The sequence below is a fragment of the Corvus moneduloides genome, chromosome 16 (assembly GCF_009650955.1).
Source record: "Corvus moneduloides isolate bCorMon1 chromosome 16, bCorMon1.pri, whole genome shotgun sequence".
NCBI classification, from domain to species: Eukaryota; Metazoa; Chordata; class Aves; order Passeriformes; family Corvidae; genus Corvus; species Corvus moneduloides.
In genome coordinates, this window is record NC_045491.1 from 1,920,154 (window position 1) to 1,947,464 (window position 27,311).

The 27,311-nt window shown below is 41.3% G+C and overlaps 1 protein-coding gene across 4 annotated transcripts; it reads left to right on the forward strand.

Moving 5' to 3' along the window:
- On the forward strand, positions 1-26,684 carry EEF2K (eukaryotic elongation factor 2 kinase). 4 transcript variants are annotated; one of them, XM_032126343.1, is made up of 19 exons: positions 1-136; positions 4,092-4,413; positions 6,195-6,245; positions 7,950-8,050; positions 9,600-9,660; positions 10,489-10,526; positions 12,667-12,838; positions 13,957-14,106; positions 15,597-15,729; positions 16,404-16,531; positions 16,967-17,168; positions 17,449-17,501; positions 18,242-18,319; positions 19,152-19,214; positions 20,468-20,602; positions 21,542-21,730; positions 22,103-22,227; positions 22,797-22,975; positions 23,624-26,684. In XM_032126343.1, the coding sequence occupies exons 2-19, from the start codon at positions 4,171-4,173 to the stop codon at positions 23,731-23,733; spliced, it is 2,211 nt and encodes a 736-aa protein (XP_031982234.1). In that variant the 5' UTR covers positions 1-136; positions 4,092-4,170; the 3' UTR covers positions 23,734-26,684. The 4 variants fall into 4 exon arrangements, with proteins under 4 accessions (XP_031982234.1, XP_031982232.1, XP_031982231.1 ...); XM_032126340.1 differs by lacking the exon at positions 1-136 and adding an exon at positions 511-1,063; XM_032126341.1 differs by lacking the exon at positions 6,195-6,245 and having other exon boundaries at positions 25-136.
- Positions 26,685-27,311: the final 627 nt, after the last annotated feature.

The window sequence follows — 27,311 nt, forward strand, 5'->3', positions numbered from 1 at the left end:
GCCTCCTCCCTCCCCTCAGCGGGGCGGCTTCTCCTCCCCCCGCCTGCCTTCTCTCGGCGGGGCGGCAGCTCGGCTGTGGGGGCTGTGAGATCGCTCCGTACCGGGCTGCGCGGTGGAGCGGGGCTCTCCTAACCCGGTAGGTGCCGTCGCGGTGCGGGGCGTGACCCGGCGGCGGTGGGGAGCTGCCTCAGCGCTGCCCGCGGCGGGAAGGGCGTTTTTAATTGCGGAAAATGATGATCAGTGGGGTGGTTCAGGCTTCTGCGCGGGCCCAAAAATAACCTGGTTTGTGCTATTGGGCAGCAGTGCTGCGCTCGCACCTGAAGATTAGCGTTTCGTCCATTTATGTTTCCGCGGTAGTGCGCATAATTTGGTGCCTACGCTGTTTAAAAGTGCCAAGTGCTGTCTGTGACCGTGGAGCAGCTGCTGTGTGCAGGGCTGACCGCGGCTGAGTCCGCCCTGACAGCTTGGGATTGCTCCAGGACGGCTCGTGTTTGGAGAATTCTTCAAATGCCTCAGTACGCATAAAGCACGGGTTTACTTAACAACGTGGGGTACTGAGGAAATGCTTACAAAAAGTCAGTGATAGGTAATTGTGCAGAGTATTTAAAGCCAGTTGAAATGGCAGGTCTATTAATGGCAATGGAAGGCTATTTTCAAGTTATCTTGGAAGTTCCTCTCCTGTCCTTTTCTACCCCCGTGTTTTGGGTACTGTTAACGTAGTGTTTATTTGTGTGTTTGGCAGCAGGGTGGACTTGACTCGGAAGGGCTGTTCTTGTGCCTCACTGCCTGCAGCTCTAAAAGCCATTCGTGTGTTTGAAGCCGTGCTGTGTTTCCTTGCCCAGGTTTTTGTCTCAAGTGCTTCGTACTCTGGGCTGGTGCAGATGAGCTCACCCGTTTGCTTCATGAATTTTGCATCGGTGCTCTCTAACACTTAGACTAATACAGTGGTTGTCCCAGCTGTGCTTGCAGGCAAACGGACTGTGATTTGTGCCATGGTGTTTGCAGTAGTGACACACTCGATGGAACCTGTGTTAAAGGCTTCTCATTAGAAGATCTGTCTTTGGTAAGACAAGGTTTTCAAAGGTAGACAGTGAGTTATCTGTGGGGTTTTTAATCTTGTTTTTTATCACTGCTCTTACCTAGACTCACTAAACTTGTTTTCTTGCAGTGTGTGGTGCAGATGAGAATAGACATTTTCTTTTCAGGGGTCGGTTGCGTGTTTGGAAAGCAAAATAGTTCTGTAATGTCCTACAGATCATTAACATAGCTAGTGGGGTTGTTCTGGACAATGTTATGTAGCTTTGTGTCTGTTCATAAGGGTGGTAGTACTTTTTAAGGTGCACAGTCTGTATAGTTGCTTAGGTTAAATTTTGAATCTGTATTTTAAAAGACTGTTAATCTGAGAGATGACTTCTCTCTTTCAAGAAAAAAACTGCTTGTTACTCTTACAGGTATCCTGTTAAATGGCTTTGACTGATGCGGTATTAAACCAAAAGGGATTTAGTATTATACTGGGGAGAGCTGGGTCATGCTTGCTTTAATGCTTCTCTTCAAGAGAAGCTGGGGATTCTGCTGCAAGGCAGTAGTGTTCCCCCGTCCTGTGTTAAAGAGGTGCAGAGGGCCATGTCTGAGCTGAAACAGTGAGTTAGAAGCAACTGGAGATGCTCTGGTTGTCCCTTCTTTTGCTGACTGGAGCATTCCTATCACTCAGCTCTTTGAGATGAATTAAGGCAGATGCTGAGGCCACGGTGGAACCTTGGTCAAGACTCTCACCAAACCCAGCAGTGCTTTGTAACAACAGACTCCTACAAGAAACAAGTCAGGCTTTAACAGCCCTGAGATGTGAATTTTCCCTGCTGTTTATCTGTGTTCACATATTTGCGTGTTGTCCTTGCGACTCACCTGCCCCTCCTGGTCATGTGGCTCTTGGGTATAAAGGCAAGAGAAAGAAAAATGCTTGAAACAGGCATGGGAAAAAAATTAATACAGACTAGAGCAGATTTAAGAACTGTATTTTAAATTCTCTGCATTTTGAATCACATAGTACAAGGTTGATTAAAAATGGAATAAATTTTCAAAGTGGGTTGGAGTGGGTAGTTAAAATTACAGGTTGTGTGTGATAATGCAGGCTGGCAGGCTTGGTTCAGTGCAGTCTCACTCTCCTTGTTGCTTAGCCTTAGGAATGCTGCTGTAATGGATATTAAAGATTAAATGATCAAAACACAACAGCAGTAGTAACAGAAATTCCTAGATAGTACAACTTCTGTGCTATAATGCAAAAGCACAGAATATAATCCTTGAGATGAAGCTCAGGCTTTTTTATAAGGCTTTTTATCAAGCAAACTGTGAGGTTTAGAGCAGTGTTTGTGTAGTTCAAGGTGTGGTTATTGAATTCTGTTTTAAAGAGCACGTTATGTGAGTATGGCTCTTGGTATATCCACTTCCAAAGTAAACACCACAAGTACTTTGCAAGAAATACGGTTCCAAGAAAAAACAAGAGACTTTTTATAAACACCATTAGCTTTAAATAGAAACTGATCTGTGTGGTGATACTCCATTTACACAAGTCACAGAAATCAGAATGGTTGCAGTCACTGCTGCACAACCTGCAGTCCTGCATTGCTGCTGCTTCTCAGACTGTCCTGAACGCCATGGATCTGCTGGTGTGTGTGACAGCAGGAGCAGAAGGGAGTGCAGGACAGCACTTGGGTGTAATGGGGCTGTCCAGTGCTCTGGTATGTCCTGGAATAGTCACATCCTTGAAGCATCATTGACACTTGCTGTCTGTGTGTGTGACAGGCAGTAGAGTTTCTCCAGCACTCAGTGCACACTGAGTAAGATGATCACGGTAAAAATGGCAGTGGCAACTGAGGACACCTTCCGCTGCCAGGTATGTGCTACTGCCCCTTTCCAGAATCGACAGCTCCTGTGTGGTCTTTCCTGGAAGAGCAGGTTATGTGAGCACTCCGGAGCTGCTCCAGGGCAAAGTGAGGTGAGCTGGCTGAGACCTCCTGCAGCAGTGGTTTTCCAGAGCTGCTGCTGCCTGGTGGGGATGGAGTGCTGGAGTTACCTGTGTTGCTGGCTGAGGTGTGGGAATGCTGCCCCCATCAGAAGAGCAGTAATCAACGAGATAATGTTGCTGGTGAAAGCTGCCACATGTTAAGGCACTGTTTCTGTGGTGACCAGTTTCTTGGTAACTGGGGAGTAAAGTCTGCAACTATGAATACTGCTGTAGGAGTGTATTCATCGTCCTGTTTCGTGGAGAAAGAGGACTCAAAATGCAAAGGGCTGAAGAATAACAGTGAAGCTCAACTGAAAACTTTGGTTTATGGTTGTTCTATTAGGCTAGCTGTGTGAAAATCCTTGATTTTGCTGGTTGGGTGAAGAACTAAACAATGTGACACTTGGAAGCATCTGTTTTAAATTACATCCTGTTGCTCAGCCAGCATCAGGGCCACATTTTGAAAATTCACGCTAATCCTCTGTTTTGTACATGCCAGTATTTTCAGAGTATCTGTGTAAACTTCCACCTCTTCCAAGGGCTTTGATCATTCCTCCACCTCATTTTTCTGCAATGTGCTACACTTTCAGCAGCCTATTTTCCACTGTGGACTGTTGATTGTATGTGAGCTAAAAGTCAGTTTAAATCTTGTGGATGGTGGAAAATTTTTTTAATAATACTCTCAAATTCATTTGATTCATAATTTGTGCACAATACCCTTGAGAAAAGTTGTCCTGAAAAGATTTGAAAACTTAACTGTGGTGTTCAAGGTAAAACAAGTTTCTAAGACTAATGTTGTGAAACTCAGCATTTCATATAAGGAAGAATAAAAACACTTGGAGGAGGAGATAACCAAGTATAGAATAATGCTAGCTCCTATCTTCTCAGTCCTGTAGCAGTTTAAAACCAGAATGCCTTCTGGAAACCCAGCTCTAGCAGAGGTGTTCAAAACTGCATGTAGGTACTTGAGGATTACTTTTATAGAGCCAGATGCAAATATGTTTCTTTTCTGCCAGTGTGCTGACATCGGTGTCATGCATTATTTTTTCTTTTAATAACAGCCCTTTTCCTTTTTTCCTCCCTCACCCAGCTTCTTCCCCCTGTTTGCATGTGCATTGGAGGAGTGGGTGTTCCAGTCGTTGCAGGAGTTGAACCAACCTCCTGCAAACATGGCAGACGAGGACCTTATTTTTCGTATGGAAGGGATTGATAATGCCAGAACAACTCCAGCGGACTCTGGGAATTATCTTGATGCTGATAGTGATGATGAAGACAGTTATTTTATCTGTCCAATAACTGATGATCCAGTTTCCAACAAGTCTACCAATACCAAAGTAGACAATTATTACAGCAGCTTAGCAAAAACTGAGCAGTACAGTTCAAGCTCTTCTCCCAGAAGCTTTAGCTTTAAGGTAAGTATTGGCTCCAGTCTTCATTAAGGTTTTGGTTTTACTTGGTTGGCATGAGACATTCTCTAACTGCTTCATCTCTTGTAACTAACACTTTTCAATGAAGATGCTCATCTGTTTTTCCAGACCTGCAGTTAATTCCATTAAGCCAATAGTCTGACACTGCCATGGAATTGCTTACTGTCCCTTTCAGTTCAGTGGGAGATCTTCTTCCACTCAATCCAGGAGAACAATTCACTGCCATAAGGATCAAACCATTTACAAGCAGTGCGTTGATTGGGAAATTCAAAAGATAATACACTTGATGTAAGATAAATTGGGGCCTGTCAGAAGATAACTTATTATTAATTTTGCAAGCCTATGATATTTTTAGTTGGGCAAATAAAATCGTAAATTATAGAATTTAATGGTTAGTTTTTATGTTGTAATTCCTTCTTAGGGAGCTTTTGACATGTTGACTTTCATGCTTGGGCATGAAGTGTCACACTGGCAGTAGTTCCTGGCAGCGTACGTGAGCAGTATCTGACCTTTTTGGGATGAGCAGCAGCTACAGCATTGCAGGGAGGTCAGAGGGGCCATAGCTGGTGCTTCCTTGGCAGTGTGTCCTTTTTAACTCAGCTCCCTTCACACAGATCAGGCCAGGCAATGGAGCCTCAAGTGACATCCACTCTGTAGCTTAGATATTCTAAATAAACACAGTTTGTGCTAAACTGGCATGTCTCTTAGATTTTGTCTAGACCACAATTTAATGTGGTTTATTAACACATTTCTTCTTATAAATATTAACATTTATTTAATAGATACTCTAAAATCACAGTAATGCCTAATGCATGCTTTATTTGTGAAAAGATTCCAGGGGATTTATTTCAGTCAGATAACATATTGAGTAACACATTGAAAGTGAAGCTGGCTTGTCTGCAGAAAGATTTTTACCAAAGCTAGTGAATAGAAACTTTAAAAGGTGTGTATTCCTAAGGAAGGTGAGGAGAAAAAGCTTAGTATAGAAATGGGACAGATGTTGGTGTATGCTAAGCTAAGCAAGTTAAGACCTGATAGGGAGCTTGGTCTTCATCTGTGTGTACATTTTAACATGTTCTAAACACTTGCCTCTGGGTCTGCAGTGCAATTTCTGAGTCATATGGTCTGATATAAAACTGATAAGGACTTCAGAAATTGCAATTATTTCCTCCTTCCTAAGCTGTCATTTTGCTTCTGCAGAATGTTTGTGCCCGTGTTTTGGTCTCCACAATGTCTAGTTTGGAACTGTAGCTCCTATGACAGATAAATTGCTTTGTGTGGAGATGTGGAGCAAGCAAGTCTCCATGTCCTGTTTAAGCTGCAGGAATGGTGACTTCCAACATTATGAAGCAGACAGCCAGAACTGATGGCATCCTAAACCCCACAGCCTGGCCTATCAGAGTCTGCCTGTCAGACCCCAGAGCTAAAGAAAGGCAGTGTGGGCCATTGATAATGAAAGGCAGAGCCAGATAGAGAAATTGCTGTTAACTCTCTGCTTTAAACAAGACTCAGCAATGTTTAATTAGCTAGTTACTAGGCAAGACCCTTTAAATATGTGCTTTCCAATAAAAAAAATTACCAACTTACCTCAATAGGTTTGTTCACAGGGGTTCTAAGAATCAACTTAAATTGGAAATATAAACTGAAGAATGGCTTTTTACTGGATTTTTTTTTTTTTAACTAACAAAGAGAACCAAGACTCTTTGTCAATCATTTGTCTTATCACATGTGTTTTCCTGCTTTCATGTCTTTCATGGATCCTTTAGAATGACACACAGCATCGTTCTAAGCATGGCTCTGTGGTTGACCATGGTCGGGTAGGTTAAAAAGAAAATGTCAACACCATGTCTAATAGATGCATTATGATTTTTTTGGTTTGGGTTTTTTTTTTCCCTTTTATGGACCTTTTTTTTAAATTACTTTATTGTTTGGGAGGACTGATTGCCTCAGCCCATAAAAGTCATCAAGTCAAAACTAAAAGAGGTACTCGTTAAATGGAATAATACCCATCTTGTGTTCTCTACCCTGAAATGTCACTGTATGACAGCCATATGCCTCCAGCAGGAGAAAAATTGCCCTGTTAGCACCATTTCCGTGAAATCCATGTGTTTGTTTGAAGATGAGAGTACTTTGTACAAAGCACCTCAAGAGATCAAGTGCAAGTAATTAACTTATTTAAATTACCATCTAACATGAACACACATCACCTTTTGAAGAGGGAATCTACTCAAGAATGATTTGATACAGCTGATTGACCAAGCAATTCTTGTTGTTGTCTCTTCTTATTCCTTATTTCTGTCATAGGTATTTAAGTATGGAAATTCTCAGGTCCATATAAGCTGTCATTGCATGACCTGAGGCAACTTCATTTTCTTATGAAACATGTAGGAAATCTTTGTCAACATGTCCTTTAAACTAGTTTTCTTTAATGTAGTATTGTTTTAATTTTGTGTTATTATTGTCAGAAAGGGGAGCATTTAAATTGTTTGCAAGGTATGCATAGTTAAAGCTGAAGTTCAAAATAAACATGAACATTTAAAGCTTAGCTGCTTCAAAAACTTCCTTGCTGCTGTTGCTGACACAAGTTCATAGAGTATTTTTTTAATAAAAAAAGACTGATTTAAATTCCTGAGGACAAAAACCAAAAAAATCCCCAAATGTCAAAAGTTACCATTTCTGCACACTTGAAATTCAGTCAGAGGCAGTAATAATACCTCAGAGCTCAGTACTTCTTTACTGGCAGGGTGCAGAGTGCTTTTTCTCCTGCTTACTTTGCAGAAGGCATTTGGCATTTGGCATCACAGGGTCATATCTCCAGTTTTCTTGGAAATATACAATGTAAAGAGAGGGAGAACAAAAAGTTAAGAGTAAAGCATCCAAATTGGCTGGTAGAGAGAGACTGTTTATACTCCAGAAAACTGCTTTGATATTTTACTGTTGACTTGGTGAACATTGAAATAGCTACTTGTCTGGAATTGTTATAATAATCAATTTTTACAGCTTTCTAATTTCTTCATTCTCATGCTGAGCAGAGTCTGGGACCCTTTATCCATATAAATTGTATCATTACTGGACTTTCTTATACTTGTATGCGTGCAAAATCAGCATACGCTGTTAGGTATGAAAAGCTAAAAATCAAAACAGAAAAAGTGAATTAATATCATTTAGGTGTGCCTTATTGCCACTTGCAGGGTGTGTCAGAGATATCTGCAAATTACCACAGGTTTTGTAAATTATATCTGGTATATACTGTGCCAGATTCTATTCTCAGTAACTTTACAGTTGGTGCAAATTGAACTGAAATCTATGCTTTATATATCTGAACTAGTTTCATTATAATTGACACTATAAAAAGGTCGTGGTGGTCTTTGGTACTGTTTGGTCCCTGCTCTGAGTAGTGCTTTGGGGGCTTGTGTAGTTGCACATCTTCATAGCATTGAGATCCTGATGTGCTCTAGAAAGTGCTGGTTTTGTGAGCTACTGCTGATTATATATAAAGTGCCAGTCTGTAACTTCTTCAGGAAACCTGGAAACATGCTATTGAGAAAGCCAAGCACATGCCTGATCCCTGGGCAGAATTTCATCTGGAGGACGTTGAGACAGAGCACGCCACTCGTTACAGGTCTGTGGGTCTTCTGCTTTGGATGCTGATGTTACATAGAGCTGCTGGTTTGTGCAAGGGCTGTGTTTGTGTCGTGCAGAGTATGTGTAGTTACATGGCTGAAGACTTTTCATAATGCCCAAAGTGAGTGTGTTTTAACTCAGTCTCCCAGGAATATGTAAATACTGCACATCATCAAAAAAGAAACCTTTCAGCAAACCATGGTCACACTCTTTCTCTCCCACCTAAGCAGTATCTAGGACTTTCACTGTGTAGACAGGAAACAAGGCTGAAAAGTATTTTCTAGTTGGTTTATTGATGCCATAAATTTAATCTAATAAGGAAATGAATCCCAACAAAGAGACAGCATACTTAGTTTAAGTAGTTTAGGAAAGAAAGCAACAAAGCCCCCTGTGCCTTTCCCAAAATAGCAGTTTCAGTGTTGCTGGTCCATGCGGTATTGCATGTGGCTGGAATTCAAATCCTTATAAAGCCCAGAATAGCTCAGCGTGGTCTACGTGCTAAAAGGCAGTTTGGCCCTGAAACTGGTTTCAGTGCTTTAACACGAGCTTTGCCAAAATATTTACTCTACTGACACAGGTTTCTGGGAGGAAGGGTTAGGGGTTAGAGGCCAGCTAATCAGCACTTAGTATCAGTGTTTGGGGAGGCCTCCCTTCCAATCCCATACCAGTCATGCAGTGCTGCTCTTCCCCATAGACTGCATCTGTCCCTGGTCAGCCACACAGTCCTGAAATAGTTCGCATATTTTAAAATACAAATAAGTGAAAATTTTGGTTTAGGGCTACTCAATACACTACTAAAAAGAGATGGCTCTGATACTCCTATTTTCATCTTTTTTATCTACTGCAAACTGAGATGATACATAATACATAAGGAGGAATATGGGGTGTCTGCGTGCATGAATTACTCTGTGCGGGCTGGGGGAACCAAGCTGGAAACAATCATGTGTTGATGACTCAGCTGCTGTGGTTCTCAATTTGGCTTCCACTGTGTTGGGAGTTAAAGGGGTGGGGAGAGACCACAGTCGAACTCTTTGTTGTATCACAGGGTTGTGCAGGGACTTGCTCTTCCCTCAGTGCAGTGTTGGGCAGTTCCTGGCCCCACGGCTTCTCACAGCTGGTGCTGCTCACATTCTCCACAGCCCCGAGGCAGGTTTCTGCAAGCTCAGGGTTGGGGGAGACAACCTGTTCAGTGTGTAGAACTTGGTGAGGCCCTTTTTGCCCCCCAGTGTGCTGCCCAGGCATCACAGAGGACGTTTAACTTCAAAGCAGATAAAGCCTGATTTGCAGTGTTACGGAAGTTCAGATTCTGCATTGCAATCTGCTCATTGACAGGAGGCTTCGGTGTCTCTTCAAAGAGTTAAATGTGTTTCTGCTTGCCTGCCCAAAGTGAGGAGGACCAGAGTGTGGTGGGAAGACTAGAAGCTTTTGTGTGGGAGTGGCAGCAGCACTTTCCAGAGTCAGTTACAGATGAGGAAGGATAGGTGCTGGAAGTGGGAGGATTTGGGTTCCCTTTGCATTTTTCTGAGACATATCTCCTGATTTTGCAGGTACAATGCAGTTACTGGGGACTGGGTTGAAGATGAAGTCCTTATCAAGATGGCTTCACAAGTAAGATCACGCTGTCCTTCATGTTTACTAGCAGCAAGTTTGTAATTTCCTTTCTGTTCCTGAATAGTGGCAGCAAGATGTTTTCCTCATAGAAGTTTTGAAGTCTCAATGTAGTTCTTTTCTCCTATCTCTTTTTCTTTGTCTCATTCTCTCCAGGAGAGAGTAGAAAATGGAGTCAGACCTTCCCTGTCAGCAACATGAGGCATTTGTTCCATTCCCAGTGATTTCCCTTCCATGTCACCCCTCCCATTTCCTTCTGGCATCATTTCCCTGCCTGGCAGTAGTCTTAGTATTTTGTGTGCTCCCAAATAATTTCTGCTTTTAGAATGAAAACCAGCTGAATTTTCTGTATGTGAGGGTAGAAGGCACTGTCACTTCCCATTTAAGTCCTGGGGTTGATTGTGTGTTGGGGTCGCCTCACTCTGTGCTGCTGGCATAGTATTTGGCATCTGGGGAGATGATGCTCTGTTTGGCGCATCCTGAATGGAAGCCTGAAAGCAGAGAGCATGAGGTCTGTGAAGCTTCTTTAGGCAGACACACAGAGCTGACTCCCAACTGGGGAGAGAATTTAAATAACTTATTTAAAAGACATACCATGTCTTCTCCATGGGACATTGGGGGGGAGGTTATCCAAGTGCCTTTTCCCCAGATACCTGCTTGCACTACCAGTGGGTTTTCATTTTTCCTTGAGGAAATATTTTTATAGAGCCTGTTTGAAAACTGCTTTCTGCCCTATGTAAAGGGGAAGTCATGGTTGTGTCTCTTACTGGTTAGAAATTAACTTTGTGGAAATGGCAATGCTGGGTGTTTGTTTCTTCTTTTCCCCAGCCTTTCGGCCGTGGAGCAATGCGAGAGTGTTTCAGAACGTGAGTACCTGCCCACTTCATCTTTGTTGGCTTCCCTGCAGTATTTTTTTCTATGGTGACTCTAATTTCACTTAGATGTAGTGGAAATTGTGTGAAGCTCAACTCCTTTCTAAAGGGCATTGCTGAGGGGTTTATTCCTGTTTGTGTGACTCTACCTGCAGGGAGTGGCATTTAGAAAGGGGAATGTTCTCTGAATGTTCTACTTCAACCATCTCTGGGAGGCAAAATATTAATGAATGTGTGGTAACAGCTGCTTTGTTTCTGTGTTCCTTGTGTGCTAAAATACTTTAAAATTTGATATGAGGTCGTAGGTGTGGGCAGCCTGGAGACCAACTTGAGGCCTATAGTTAGGCAGAAAAAAGGAGAAAAAATGTTTGGATGGTTCCGTTCCAACTAGAAAAGCCTCAGCTTGTGAAGAAGGTTATCCTCCTAGAGTTTGCTTTGGATCACATAAACCAAAATGATGTTCTGAGTAAGGCAGAACTTGAACACTAACAGTTGCGCTGCCCAGAAGGATAAAGTGTGGGGGAAGACAGAGTAGGAACTTTCCTTTCCTTGCAGAGTGTTATCAAATGTTATTGTGGGCATCAGCATCCAGATATAAATTGCTTTGTGCTAAGAGATTACCCCACCCCTTCCACGCTCTGGAAACAAATGTACATGTGTGTGTGTTTGAAACCATTCCCTCTTCTTCCCATATGTGGAATCCAGAGAAATTGCACTTCATGTGTGGTTTCAACTCTGGAAAGATAGATACTCCTGAAAGACAGAAATGGGATGTTTTGAACTTGAGCAAAATGGAAGACAAGTAACCCTTCAGTGCTCCAGTTTGGTGTTGTTTCAGTATCAGTTCACGCTGGTGGCTCTGTTCCTGCAAAGCCAGCTGGATACAGTAGTGAATGAAGCCTAGGAAGTAACAAATCTCAGCCCGCTGACATTGCTTTTAGCTCTTGTTATTTACCAAACTCCCCATTACACAATATTTTGAGGAATGCCATAAACAGAAATTTGTTAGCAGTTTTGCCTTAACCTCTGGTACTAAGAAAGCATAACTTGAATGTCAGCTTCCTACTGCTGGTTTCCCATATGTGTCAGTGGTACATTGATATTTCCCATCTGGAGCTCTCTCCTAGATTTTTGTAACTCTGCTAGTCTTAAGTTAAGAAAGTGAGAGCATTAGCTGCCTGTGGCCCAGTGAAACAATGAGAGGGTATTGGCTTTAGAAAAACATGAGCTGGCTTGTTTTATGCAGAGGAGTGTGTTCCTTCAAGAACTGGGAAGTTTGAGAGCTGGCTGAAATTCTTACCTCACTTCCTTGTTCATTCTTTCCAAGGCCTCTGTTGCAGTGACTGTGTACCCATCCGTGTAGGAGGACAGACAGCATCAAGTTGTTTGGCCTGTAGAGTGTCCCCTGAACCAAGACCTCTGCACCAAGGTCTTGGCAGGGAGAGGAGAGGAAGGAGAGGGAAGGGTTGAGAGTTTGGGTGCTGCTGCTGATTAAAGCACCTGCTTAATGCATTTGTTGGCAGTCAGCAGATCCTCTCTTATCAAAGTTTTCCTGTGCTACTCACTACCACCCTCCTGCCCCAGCCCCCTTGCTTTGGAGGGATCTGTGGATTAAAGATTTGCACATCAACAAATTGCATCATGAGAACTGTCAGGTGCAATTTTGCTTCTGGGAGCATGTGGGTTACTGAGCAGTAACTGCTGTGTGTTGAGAAGCAGCAGATTGCGTTTATCCCAGAAGAGGTTTCTCAGTTCATGTTTGAAAGGCCACTCCCCGGTAATTTCTGCAGAAAATAATTGTTGACATTAGAACAGGTTGTTGAGGAGGCACCAACCCTTCATACTCTGGGTTTGAGAGGAACAGGGAGGGAAAGGAATTGAGAAAAGGAGAAAGTTCAGAGCATGTGTAGCTGCATCTAAACCAAACAGTTTGGCACATCCCAGCCATTCCCAAAGGGTGTTTCATTCTCCCATGTCCCCTTCCTGTGCTTCACGTTTCAGGTAGAATACCTGGTAAATGACTGAGGGTAATGCTCATCTTGGAACCTGGCTCTATCCATGCAGGCAAAGAAATGGGAAATATTAAACTAAAATCCTTGGGTTTCCTTTCACTAACGATTGATTTGTCTTTCAGAAAAAAGCTGTCCAACTTCTTACACACTCAGAACTGGAAAGGTGCCTATAATTATGTTGCCAAGCAATACATAGAGAGTGTGAGCAGGGATGTGTATTTTGAGGATGTTCGACTGCAGATGGAAGCAAAACTCTGGGGAGAAGAGTACAACCGGCACAAGCCACCAAAACAGGTGCATTGAAGGATCAAAGCAAAAATGCAGTACTGTGCTTCTGTTGGCTTCATTTCAGACATAATTTGGAGGGAATTACTTGTTCACATTCCATCACATTCAGATTCTTAGATTCTTTTGCCCTACTACGTTTTCTGTTAAATGATAGCTGATTTTCAGTGGAGTAAATACAGAAATTGCTTTATATTTCCAGGACTAGGGGCTGTGTGTTTGTGCATGTCTGGCTGTTCTCAGCTGTTGACTGAAAACCAAAATAAAATGATGTTTGTAGTGCTCTCTTTGATGTGTGCCCAGCTGCTTTTGAGATAACCAGAGATGTCACAGAATTTATTGCCAGCAGCAGTCTCAGTAAGCGCTTAACTGTTAGTGCTTCAGGAAGGTAGATGCTTAAATCTTGCACACCTATCCAAATATATAACTAGCAGTGAGTTTTGAGAAGAGCTGGAAACCTGCTGGAAACCTTAACAATTTCAATGGCCAAATGAGAGGTTTTGATATGTGGGATATTTGCATTGCCTCACATATAGGGGTTAGTTAATAACTACCTGTCTCATAACAGCAAGGTGAGTTATACAGTGAAGCACACAGAGAAAATTTACAAATCTAGAATTTTTAAATGCCATGTAGGAGAAAATATGCAAGTAGAGTGAGAGTTGTGATGGTTTCTCCTTTAGGAATGTGTATGGGACAGAGGGAGAAGCTAAGGCAGAATACAGAGATACCTGAACAGTAGATACCTTCAGTGCTTCTCTGAAAAGGCATTTTTTCAAGTTGTGCAGTAGTGACTGTATGTTTTGCTCTCTGGGTGCAGAGCAGACTCTGCTTGCAGAGTACTCTTAAGGTACCCAGAAGATAAAATAGAAAGCCAGCACTTGCTGAGAATTTTTTCAGAGGGATTTGTTGCAGAAGTGAGGTGTTTTGAACTGACTGCTTTTAATTTATGGAATTCCTCCAGTAACTCAAGAAGCACAGTACTCTTCCCCCCAGTTAAACAGAAAGATCTTAGCAATTGTTCAGATTCTTGTGTTGGGAAAGTTTTCATGGCTGAGGATTCACACACAACTTTGATCCAAAGACAGTATTCTGTTAGTCATTGTTTATCTTCTTTCCCTCCCCAGGTGGATATAGTACAGACCTGTATTATTGAAATGAAGAACAGGCCTGGAAAGCCTCTCTTTCATCTGGAACATTACATTGAGGGCAAATACATCAAATACAACTCAAATTCTGGATTTGTGCGAGACGACAACATTCGTCTAACTCCGCAAGTGAGGCTTTGTTTAACGGTTTCCATAGAGTGCTGCAGGGAATTTCTGGGCTCTCTCCAGAGGTCTTGCATGACTGCCAAGAAAGGAAACTGCAGGCTCTGCAGTACAATGCCAGATTAATTTCTCTATTTGCAGTTTGTCTGCCCCTTACTTGGGGCCTGCTCTTTCAAGCGCTGAGTGCTTCTTTCTTGCATTTCAGTTGATTACAGTTGAGTTGAACAGGGTTAATACTCTTTGGAAACCTTAAGCCCTTTAATTATAACTGCAGGCATCAAAATATTTCAAACTTTCTTCAAATCGAGGCAGTGAGATCTCTCATGTAGGATGTACTGAATAGTCTTTTGGTGCCTCATGTAATGCACAAGACGTGGCTGGTATCCAATGCATGTAAATATATCTAGTCCATTAGCATATAAAAATGTTGGTTTTTCCAGCTGCAGCCTCTCAATAGCTGAATCTGAGATTGCATATAGAAATACAAGTACAGATTTCAAGTGATTCTTGAATCTTGTGAAATAAATTTAAAATACTGTCGAAAAATGCAAAGTGGTCAATGTAATGAAGGTATTTTACTGAGCCTTGAGAGTTCTGTTCTTTACATTTTTTCCACTATTTTTAAGGTATTTATCATGATGCTTAATGTAAGCAGAGAATTTATGTTCTGGGCTGTTGTCTGTGCACTGAATCAGTGCTGTGCTTTCACAGGTTGGGAACAAAATGTTCTGTGGTATTTGCTGCAGTTAAAATGTTTGTCTATCACCACCAGTCACCTCCCCCAAGCCTGGCAACACTTTTTTGGAGGCCTTCCCAGAAGATTCCTAATATCTCAGCTTTATGCTGAAGAGAAGGGCTTTTTATACCTGATTCTTGAAATGTGTTTTTTGGAGAGCACAAATGTATAATTCATTGTCTGATACACAAATGTAGACACAGAGCAGTCACTCAGGGGAGCTCTCAGAGGGGAAGAAGAATTTGTGGGGATGCTCACATTTATTTATGGGGTTTTTTTCCAAGATGTGGCAGAGCTAAGGCTTGTTGGCAGAAGGAAGCAGTGTCCCAGAGATGCAGAGCTTGCAGATTCACAGGCACAGCCCGAATGTTTATACAGAAGTTACTCTGCACTGGCTTCAGAGCCCACTGTTGTTCCCTCTGCTAGCCAGCTCCCCACTACCTAAGGTGAAGACTCTAGTGAAAAGCAATCTCCGGTACAAAAATGAGGAATTAAGCAATCTTCTTTACCCTGCCTGTGCCCACTGCTGCTTTTCACCCTGCCTTTTTTTAGCCTATCTGCAAGTTGGAGCAGGTTGGAGAGACACGATACTACATGCTTTTAGTCTCTCTCGCTTCTTTCATCATGATGTTTATACCAGTTATATTTCACTGATAGGGTTATCAGACTTCTTTTCCCATTTATAACAGGTGAATATATGTTGCTGTTTCCAGTCGATCCAGGGAGAGTGTTCTCAGACATCTTCTATGGTTCTTTCCAGGCCTTCAGTCACTTCACCTTTGAGCGCTCAGGACACCAACTCATTGTTGTTGATATCCAGGGAGTTGGAGATCTTTACACAGACCCTCAGATCCATACAGAGGGTGGTACAGATTTTGGAGATGGCAACCTAGGTAAAATCAATGATTCTGTTTCACGTACTAAGGGGTGCTTCTTTTTATTTCCCAGCTCTGCTGAGTAGCCACTCATTTCTGAGGGTCTTGCAAGCAGCTGGGGAAGTTCTGTTGTGAGGAGTCCTGTACAGCTCAGCTGTCATATAAGGGCAGACTTAAAATGAGAGCTGATCTTGGCTCATGTCTCCTGGCTTACTCCTAAACAAGAAATGTAATTAAGTAGTTTCTACAATGTGAGAGCAGTAATCATGGCCTTTGATTTCCTTGTCACGTTGCAGGAATGGATACAGCTGAGTGCAGAGAGATAGGCACCATGTATTTTTGAAGTTCCAAGTGTCTATATATGAAGTTGTTCATAGGACACTGCAGGTTTTGTAAGCAGGATCAAATTTAGGCACATTCCTCAGCAATGCAGCCAAATTAGGTTTTTATTATATCCTGTTCATACATAGCTTTTCAAGATTTTTCAGACTCTCTTTAACTCTCTTGTGCAGAGAGTGGAAAGCTCTTACAGGTGTTGAAATGGAAGTAGGTTAGGCTGTGTGCTACAAAGCATTTTCTCTCTCTCTTTCTCTGGACTTTTTAGAAAAAGCTTTTGGAATTTTTGCTTTTGGTAAGTAAGTCATAATAAAAATTTGATTAAACCCTTTCTTCACCTTTTTTTAATGCCTTAGGTGTTCGAGGTATGGCCTTGTTCTTTCATTCTCATTTCTGCAACAAGATCTGCAGAAGCATGGGGCTTGCACCATTTGATCTTTCATCCAAAGAGAAAGATGCCTTGGATTATAATAAAAAATTGCTTGTAAGTGCTTGATGAAAAAGTGTAATTAAGCTGTAGCTTTAATTAATAGGGAACCTTGTAACACAGTGTATGCTTGGGACCAAGGAGATCTTTGAATGCTGAAATAATTTATTAAGTTTTGGATCTCACAAACCTGATTTGATGCTTGTTGCAAATTGATCTCAGTTTCAGCTAATTTTGGTGGGAATGGGACTTGATGAAACACTTTGAATGGAAATTCAGTCCTAAACAAAACTCTCTCTGACAGTAAAAATGTCAGGGCTTGATATTTTATTGCAGAGTAGAACTTTTCAAAGCAAATACTTCACTATACATGTGCATATTTATACCCTCTCTTTCGTAGAGGACTCCTAATAAACATCCACATCGGCTTGTGTAGCATGCTTGGGATACACAGAAGGATTATTCACAGGACTTTCTTGTTGATTTGCCAAGGAATCCGCTCAGACGATTCTCCGTGGCACAGAGGAGAAATGCGGCAGCAGCCGGGTGAGGACGGTGTCCGGGAGTCGGCCCCCTCTGCTCTTCCGCCTGTCTGAGAACTCCGGGGATGAAAGCATGAGTGATGTGGCATTTGACTCCCTGCCCTGCTCTCCCTCCTCGGCAACCCCTCACAGCCACAAGGTGGACGTGCTCAGTGAGTGAGCCTCATCCATCACCTCGGGGGGCGGTTCTGAACAGTGGGCTTGTCTTACTTCGGTTTTGTCTTAACTTTGTTCTTAGCCACAACAAGCAATGATTTAGTCCAGAACGGTTGTTTTTGGTGCTCCTCTTTGAGCAGAAATAACACTGAAAGTACTTCTATGTAGATAATTAATGTACAGATGCTTCTGTGAAAAAAAACAGCAGTAATATGATGATATCTAGAGCTTTTTTGTCAATCACGTTGTCCTTATAACAGCAAATATTTCTCCTAGACTGGCCTGTGTTCAATGAAGTGGATAACTTGGATCAGCTTGACAACAAAAGGGTGAGTGTCTTTCCAACAGAAAATGAGGTTGCAGTTGCCTAATGAAATGTGTCTTTATAGGATTTCCCAAAGGTTTTGTTCAATAAAAGCACATAAAGATGCTCTGCCTATTTTTACTCTTGCAGATCATGTTACCTTTGTGCATTTGCTGTTTCTAGTAAAGGAAGAACATTTTATTTTAGTATTTTAGTATTCATTATTTTGCCACCAGAAATTTATTTGCATCTGGTGTATTTTAACAGGTACTTAAAGCATGTACCTGTTCCCCTGCTTTCATGTTGTGTCTTGGGCACTTGTGCCAACTACTGTGGCATGAAAGCTAAAGAATCCCTATGGATGAGGTCTCTGCAAGTACTGGTACCATGGGATGTTAGAGAACCTTGCCTGAGGAGATGCAGGAAGTTTGCAATGGGCATTTTCCAGTGCTGGGCCTTAGTGCCAGGGGCTGTCAGTTACTGATTTTCCACTGAAGATTGAAAACTGTATTTAGTGGATTCTTGATTTGATAAAATGTGCAAGTCGTTGGTTTTTTTAATGTATGTAAGGGAGAAGACAATCTTAGATGGTGCTTTCTGTATAATGTCTTGCTCCTTCTGGCAGAGGTAGCACAATCATTTTCATCCAGTATAACCATCCAGTATTTTTCATTGAAGCAGCAAAAGGTTTGCTCTGTGAGAAGTGTCAAGCCAAGGTCCTTACAAAGTGTGATGCTAATGCTGTTCTGTTCTTGTCTTCTGTAGGATTTTGAAAATGGTGGAGACAGTGGATATCCCAGTGAAAAGAGAAGTGAGACAGAAGATCTGGATCACAGAGAGAGGGTAAGAACCTGACTGGTATAGCAGAGTTGGGCCTGTTCATGCTTAAACTGTTTCTGTAGAAGAATCTTGTTTTTTGTCCTTCGTGATCTAGATCTGATCCTGATCTAGACTTTGAAAACAGAGGAAACAAAGAAATTCCCTGATGCTGAAAATTACTTATCCATATTGGGAATGACAGTCCTACAGGAAGAAACGATTTGTAATGAGTAGCTTAATTTCAAATATCATATTTGATTACATGTTGTTGCGTGGGTTTTTTAAGTATTGTGTATTGCATTTGGGAGGTGTAGCCATCTTTTTGTCATATGGAATCCATGAATATGATCTGCTTTCAGACTCGTTTACCCTCTTTGCTTTATATAGCTTGAAACATTACAGAACTTAACGTTGTTGTCAGGTAATAATATGGAACTTTAGAATTCCTGTGGGTTACTTGTGTATTTAAAATGTGTATTTAAATAAATGTGTATTTAAAAATACACATTTTTAAATAAATGCTATTTGACCTGGAGTTCTTAACAAGATACTTAATTAGAAGACAGGAAAGAGAATATTGCTTCCAAAGATACTACTCCTTTTGTCATCTCCTTTTGGCAAGGTATTTGTCATGGCATCTCCAGTTTACAGGATTAAAGCCCATGTGTGCCAAGTTCCTGATCATTTTGATACGTTTCTTAGAATATTGTGGTATCAGTGAAAGAAAAGGATCCAGTGGAAACCATTTTGGTCATTGTCACTATTAATTCTGCAGGATGGGGAGAGTGTAGAGGGGTGAACCTGGAACACATCAGTTGCTGCAGATTGAATGATGCAAATCTTTACATTAACATAGGGCCATTCAAACAACAACCGGAGGCAGGAGTCTGATGAAGACAGTTTGGGAAGCTCTGCAAGGGTAAATAAAGCAGAAATGTTCACAGTATGAGTTTGCTGCTCTGCTTGTCCTTTGTTCCACTCATCTGCCACCTAACCACATCACTAAACCAGATGTCAGTTTCCCTTCCTTTTCAGCTACAGAAAATGTTTATTAATATCAACTTACCTCTCTGTTATTTCCTTTTATGTTTCATCTTTATTTGCTCATTCAAGAAGTACTGTGAAACGAATTGTCACCTCTGTAGCTGATCTCTGTCATAAATCAGTGATTATGCATGGGTTTCTCACTTAAAAACATAAATTTTAGTTCTATGGATTCTTTTTCTGCCTAACTAAATTGTATTTCCTTTTTGCGCGTCATTTTTGGAATTACATCCTATGTGTGATTATATGATTTCTTAAAAACATGCAGTGTTTGAAATAGATACACAGTGCAGAGAAGCACTGTCACCTGAGTTAGGGAAGACCAGACCTTGAATGTTTTTACAAGATATAACTTCTGTGATAATTGGTCTTTGGTTTAACTTAAACATATAACTGCTGTGAAAGGAAATTAAAAGCAGAGCTTTGACAACAATTAGTAATTAATTTAGATACAATTTTCAGAATTTCCTTTTAATTATTATATATTCCTGTTTCAGAAAATTGAAACAGCTTTAACAGACTGAAGTTCTGTGCCAGTAACCTTTCCTGCTGTGTTTCCCCTGTGTACCGGCAAAGGCCTTAATTATGATAGGATTGTGTTCAGCTGTTTCCCATTGACCTCTTATGTTGAAAACTTTCTTCTCGTTTGGGTTGCTCCTCCTGAGAAATGCCAACACATTATCTGCCTGTCATTGTCTGCATTGTTACATGTCATTTTCCTAGAGTTCTAGAATGCAAGCTGCATTTTAAGTGTTGTTAACTGAAATTCTGGACAGAAAAGTGTGGGTTTCATTTTTTTTGTGCATGGGTGACTTCAGTGCTTAGTGTGACTATTCAGTTCCTTATTTTTGTAAGTAACTTTTTCTGATTCAGAACTTTAAGATGATTCTTTACTTCACTGTAAAGTGATGATGTTCAGTTTAGAAATAGAGGGGTTTACTCCATTTATTTAATGAACAATAATAACCATTTATTCAGCTACTAATAGGACTTTTGAAAGCTGTGTTTTAAAATACAGTATTTACTACCAAGTAACAATATTAATGGAGGCTTTGATTCCTGGGTGGTAATCCATATGGATGGGAATTTTAATTTTGAATATAAATAACCATATATTTCATATTTCAGATCAGTGTGGAGAAATGGAATCTCTACAACTCTTCCAGAGTCCACATCCACAGACCGTCCTGTGTTGCCCAAGAAATTCAGAGGCTCAGTGCACTAGAACTTGAAAAGAAAATTGGGAAGTCAGTCCTTGGAAAGGTAGGATGGGCCTGTTGATACTGTTTTATCCAACAAGAAGCATCTTGTATTTATTACTTACATAGAGTTGTTGCCCTGCATGCGTTTATTTGTGCAGGTGAAAATAACACATCCATAGCTTTGTGTCACCTACCCATGTTGTATAAGGGACATCTGAGTTCAGGAACCCGTGAATTCCATCTGCTTTTGGCCTTGCAATGTCTGGGCTCCTTTGGGAAGAACCCTGCTGTTGTTAGTCTGCCTTTCCAGAGGCATCATGCAGGGAAGATACAGTGGGATGGATATGGTGTGCCTGCTCCACATACATCGCACATAGGCAAAGCTGAGCTCCTGAAAACTGGTAGCATGGACTGACTCTTTTTACTCCAGACTTTTCCAGATAATGCAAATGTGAATTAAGTTTGGGTTTATGTATGGCCTTAAGCCCATACCTAAAACATCTTTCTGAACATCCTGGGAGCCTTAGGTGTTCTCAAACCTTTTGGTGTGGGAAGAAACCTGTTTTTCACAGAATCATTTAAGTTGGAAAAGATCTCTAAGATCAGCGTCTAGCCTCTGACTGATCACCACCTTGTCAACCAGACATGTTCAGTTGTTTCTTGAGCACCTCCAGGATCAGTGATTCCACCACTTTCCTGGGCAGTCCATTCCAGTGTTTAACAACCCTTTCCATGAAGAAATTCTTCCTGATGTCCAACCTGAATGTCCCCTGGTGCAGCTTGAGGCTATCTCCTTTCATCTTGTCACTAGCTGCTTGGGAGAAGATGCTGAGCCCCATCTTGCTAGAACCTCCTTTTATATAATTGTAGAGAGTGATAAGATTTCCCCTGAGCCTCCTCTTATTCCAGGACATACCTCTAAGACCTGGTAAAGTGTGGGCAGAGGGGTTTTGAAGGATCCCTCCATGATCCTGTGTCTGTCCTGTGCAATTGTGTCCAGGTTCACCTGGCCATGGTTCGCTATCATGAAGCCGGGCGCTTCTGTGAGAAGGACAAGGAGTGGGATCGGGAGTCGGCCCTGTTCCACCTGGAGCACGCCGCAGACTGCGGGGAGCTGGAAGCCATCGTTGGCTTAGGACTCATGTGCTCTCAGCTGCCACATCACATTCTTTCCGAGGTCACTCTGGAGGTATGGAAAATGCCAAAAAGCAGAATTGTAATCCATTGGAAAAATAACATAGGAATAGCAGGAAAGGGAGACAAAGCAAAAACCATAGTTAGGTGTTCTGTAGCCTCTTCAGAAAAAATAATTACTTTGTGATTTGGACAAAACAGCAAAACGTGCCACCTCTTTCTGGGTTTGCCAGTAAATTACTGCATGCCTTTGGGAAGCTTTTGAAGCCACCTTTACTATTCAGCTGCTTTATTTCTTGTGGCTGTGCCAGTTTCTCAGACATACTAAATACTTGCTGACTTTAAGAAGCTGCATTTAATGTTAGAAGGATGAAGGGATGGTTTTACTTAGAAATAAGCATTTTAAAGGTTTTATTTCCTTTACTAGGACACAAAGGAGAACAGAAATAAAGGATTTAATTACTTGTTGAGAGCAGCAGAAGCTGGAGACCGGCCTTCCATGATTTTGGTAGCAAGAGCATATGATACAGGTGTAAATCTCGGTGCAGACAGGTACTGTGCATGGCTAAATTAACTTGGTGGTACTTCACTGAGGCAGGGCTGGGGCAACGATTTTTCTGCTTTTTTATTTTAGCATGTCCTTGTTATTTACCTGGGTTTTCTGTTTTGCACAACAGTGAAACTATAAATTTTATCACCGTCAACATTAAACTTTTAATTGAAGTTCACTGAGCATTCTCAGTATGAAAATAACTGATTTTAATGTATTTACGAAACAAGACTCTGCAACTTCAGGTTTTTTTCTAAATCAGTTACTTTCACAAATGTAAATGCCAGACCAAAACCATACAGCTGGTAATGAGGCTCAGACTCTGGAGCTCAGCAAAACACTTCAGTCTAATACTTTCTCCTCTGTAATTCCTGCATAACGTGACCCCAGCCCCATTTTGCTGTAGTGATCTAATGCTGCAGTGCAGTTAGTGAGTCTTCATGAGAACATTTGCTTTCTTGGAGAGCATCAAAGCTCTGAGAAGCCGGTACAAAATTGGATGCTGAATCTCCAATGCAAAGTACATTTGTTTCCTAAGGGAACCATCTTCCAAATTATTTTTGTACTTCAGGGCCCAGGACTGGAAGGAGGCACTGCACTGGTACAATGCTGCGCTGAACATGACCGACTATGATGAGGGAGGTGAATATGATGGCACTCAGGATGAGCCCCGGTATCTGCTCCTGGCCAGGGAAGCAGAGATGTTCATGATGGGAGGGTTCAACCTGGATAAGGATCCACAGAGATCAGGTGTGGCCTCATTTTGTTTCTGTTACCTATAATCCTGCTTTTTCTTCCCTTCTCCCCCAGCATGTACCCCAAAAATAGATTTCTTGCTTCAGCTGTTACAAAACACAGAGAGGGTCAGTACCTTCAGATTTAATGATGCTGGGTGTAACAAGGCTGGTAACAGTGAAAGAAGAGATCTTGGCAGTGACAGGGTAGTGGGTGGTGCTAGGTCCAATCTGTGGCACACTGAGTCACTGCCAGGCAACCTTCACTCCCTCCGAGGCTGCTCTTCGGGTCACTCTCCTGAGCTGCAGGTTGGTGCTTGTAGTTTGGGTTACACCCATTGACTCCCAGGCCCTACACAGCATTCTCTTAGTTGCTCTGTAACCTACATCCTAGATGTCTGTCTTGGGGGGCTCCTACAGGCTGGTCCTATTTCCCATCCTTCCAAATATATTGAGGAGCCATCAGCAGCCACTTGTATCACTTTCAACTTGAAGAGCAGAAGCCAGATTCCCAGCTGGTGTAACTCTGACACTATTAGAACACACCCATACATCCGGTCCTGCAGTTTGACCTCAATTTCTCCTTTTGTCCTTTATTTGCTTCAGGCTAAAGCCATGTTCTTTCTTTACTCTGTCAACATAACTGGTACTGTTTCCTCTCTAGGTGAGCTTTACACAGAAGCAGCAGAAGCAGCCATGGAGGCCATGAAGGGCAGACTGGCAAATCAGTACTACGAAAAAGCAGAAGAGGCTTGGGCAGTGATGGAAGAATGACACTGAAATTAAGCAGTTCTTGTATATAATTTTTTAATACACTTGCTGCATTTGCAGCTAAAAAGATGTATTTTTATGTGATGTTACCAGTTTCTTTCTTTCGTATTTTAGTTTTATAATTTTTTGAGGGTAGAAATCTAAGTGTAAGTAGTATGTAGGGTGCCACAGCATACTTCAGTTTGTGTTTTAAAGCTGTAGTGCTGATACACTTGGACCTTTTGTACATTTTTACTGTTAGAACTAAGGGGTCTCTTTTTTTGACAAAAGAAAATGAGGCCTTCTTGTTTAGGTTTTAGACATCCTGTTTTTTACACAGCAAATGATCAGTTTACATTTTTCTTCTCCTCTCCACATACAGAAAAACATTTTCCTAAATTCTCAGCATTTCTTCATCATTTTTGGTGTATCTCACCAAATTTGCACATGAATGTAAATTTTCAGTTTATGGATGCAGCTACTGATGTTAGTAAATAGTCCCATTCTGTTTTGCTGACATTGTTGGACACTGTTATTCTCAAATGAATTTCAGATGGAATCCTTAGTTTGGGCAGGGGTAGGGAAGATGATTCTGATTGGCAGTGAGGATGTTCAGGGTGGAATGTTTTATTCATTGCCAGCATTGCATATTATACCATTAGAAAATCACTCATGTTGCTGATGAGGTGAGGCATGCAGCTACCTCTCTCAGTTTCACATTTTGCACCATATAAAAGTTTAGTTGGATAAAATTCTACTGACCTTATATTTGTCTAGTGATGGACAGTAGCAAGATTTGTAATATATGGGTAATTTGAAGTTATTTTTACAGTGTCATCTCAAATCTCAGTGAAGCTAGATCATCTCACTTAAAATGAGAACACATTTTCCACCATTTCCAGATGTGTGTTTGAAGAGGGTAGGAGATGTTGATTCACCTATTTCTGTGTACAGATAACAATTTACATGGTTTAAGTATATTTTTAAATGGTGTTTTATCTGTAAATGGTTTCAAATGCCATTTAGAGAAGAATTGCTAGTTAGAAAGGGAGAACAGTATTATCCCCAAACATTTGAATTTGTGTCCTCTTTGCCTAATCCTAACTAGTGAGGGGAGGACAAATACCTGGTGGTGGTTGAATTATCATTATATAGAGATAAGTTTCTTCCGAATCCAGTCTTTTATTCCAAAGCTGCTGTGCCATCTATATGGATAGTACAGAAGCTGTTCCTGGTCCTTGGTTGTGGTTAACAGGCATTTTGCAGGAGATTTAAGATGGAAGCTTCTGCTTCCTTGGCCTTGCTGTCTCCTGAGGTGTAAATTGATGTGCACAAGGGGCAGCCCCTGTGAAGTGCTGAATGACCTGTAATGCTCACCACTTCAGCCAGGCTCTTAAAAGCAGGCTTAAAGCTAAGCAGGCTGAGAGATGATGCAGATTGATTAGGATTTCTCACATGCATAGCCAAGGAATATTAATTTCTTGTAAAATGCAGAAATTGTTCAGGGAACAGAAGTCAGTTCTCCCTTTCCTGTGCAAGTTCCTGTCACTGGGATCAAATTGTGCTCCCATTTTCTCTTTTTTATGGCAAGTGGATCTTGAATTACTGCTTAGACAGTATCCAAGGATGATGTCAATAACAACTGCCACTGTCTGAAAGGGGTGATCTCCTGGTGGTTAAGGGAGTGAGATGGGAGGATTTGAATCCTTTCTAGGAGAGAAGGGAAAGTAATCCTCAGTGTTGTGCTTCTGGCTGGTGCTGTAACTACCAGGCAGTTGTAGCTGTGAGCAGCCTTGCAGCACATGGCAACATCATCTAGCTGTACATTGCAGGGGTTGTGGGAAAGTAGTGCCCACGGCCTGTTTTTTGAGAGTGAAGACCAAGGTCTTCACCCATTAATGGGGGAAGGTCTCATTTCTACATCTCAGTTGGTCTTGGGTAGTGAGGTACTAAAATGGCCAGATGTTTGGACCTAGTACTTTCTGTTCCTAATATGCTGAAATAGAACCAGAGAACTGCAATTCAGATGAACTATCCAAAGTTCTGCTTTAGATGCCTAAAACCTCTCTGAGATGTGGCTTTTTTTTTTTTTTTTTCTATTTCAGTTCATAGCATTAAGGTATCAGCTGTCAGTGAAAGGTGAAGCCACTCCCCTCTAAAGACAGTTGAATAGTCTGTTTTGTGCAGAACCTATACAGTGTAGGGACTATAGCAAACTTAGACAAAAGGATTTGTTTCCCTCATAAGGTGTTGATGCCAAATCTTTGAGATTTTCCTTGAGAAGGAAGCATGTGTGACACCACCACTAACCATGTAGGGAGGAGATTGAAAGTGCCTGTCCAAAATGTGCATGCAGAGGATGTAGAGTGTAATAATTGACACTTTTTGGTGTAGTCTAATTTGCTAAATTCAGTAGTTGCTAAAGTTGCTGTCAGCTCTGTGTAGATCTGGTATGTAAATGTGAACACAACTCAGTGCAAAAATTATTATGATTAATTCTTTGTTTGCAAATACTGCTTTTTAGTGATGAAGACTACCTTCTGTCCTAAGGTGTATCATATGATTTAGCCATACAGTAAATGGGACTGTCAATAATATGAAAATGGAAATTGTTTACAGAAATATTCACAACTTATTCTGTGACATTCTTTTGAAGGGAAAAACTGTATATTTTAAAGACTTTTGCAATGATACTGCTATATGCTGTATTTTTAATCTATTCACAATGAATAAACAAAAATCTGTATTTTTAAAAAATGTGAAAATGAATCTGAGGCTCAGCCTGCCAGAACTTACCCGGGTTCAGTGTTTCCAGATGTCAGTGGGAATATTGCTTGGGTAAGGACAGTGAGATGGAAGCCCTTGTTTGTATGTCAGACAAGCAAATACTGCTTGCCTGCATCACTTAGTCCTCTCATTCACTTTGTCTGGGTTCATTCTGGCTAGTCAATAAAATGGTTCTTTTTGTCACTTTCCTCAGAGTTTTACTCTTTGCTTGTGGGTGTTTGGTTTTGTTGTTTTGTTTTTTTTTTCTTTACAGATTGCCAAAAATTCAATCCTACTATTGCAAGCTTCCAGAAATCTTCTCTGTTATTTGTATTATTCCATTCCTCATTTCATCCCCTTTCAACAGTCAGAAGTAACTAACTGGGAGGAAATTATTAGATGTGTAGCAACAAAATCTGTTTTCCTCCAGAAAAACAAAATGGTTGATGTACTCTCTGATTTGCATTTGATTACACACGTGGTGCCTGTACCTAATGGAGGATAAAATGTAAGAGCTGGGGGGCTCATTTGCAGGGTGCTGCAGAGGCCTCCCTATGCATTTAGCTTTTGTTTAGTCCTGAGAATGGGCTGGAAATTCCTGGGCTCTGTGATTTGAGGTGGGAGAGGTTTTTGTCCTGGCTACAATATTTGATGATAAACTGTCATCTTGCTATGATTTATTTCCTTTTCTGTTCAAGAATAATCTGTTTGATACAGGCCCTTTCAAACTGTTACAAAGGGAGCTCTTCCTGTTGCTTTTTTATTGCTTTATTTAGACAGGTGGAACTTCTTACACCTGTGTAGTTTAAACAATGCGAAATTACCCCCTAGCAAAG

Excerpts from the sequence above, each read along its gene's own strand:
- EEF2K (XM_032126343.1), top strand. The coding sequence starts at position 4,171 with ATGGCAGACGAGGACCTTATTTTTCGTATGGAAGGGATTGATAATGCC. Across the intron at positions 17,502-18,241 it reads ATCAGCTTGACAACAAAAGG|GATTTTGAAAATGGTGGAGA; the intron begins GTGAGTGTCTTT and ends TGTCTTCTGTAG. Across the intron at positions 22,976-23,623 it reads TAAGGATCCACAGAGATCAG|GTGAGCTTTACACAGAAGCA; the intron begins GTGTGGCCTCAT and ends TTTCCTCTCTAG.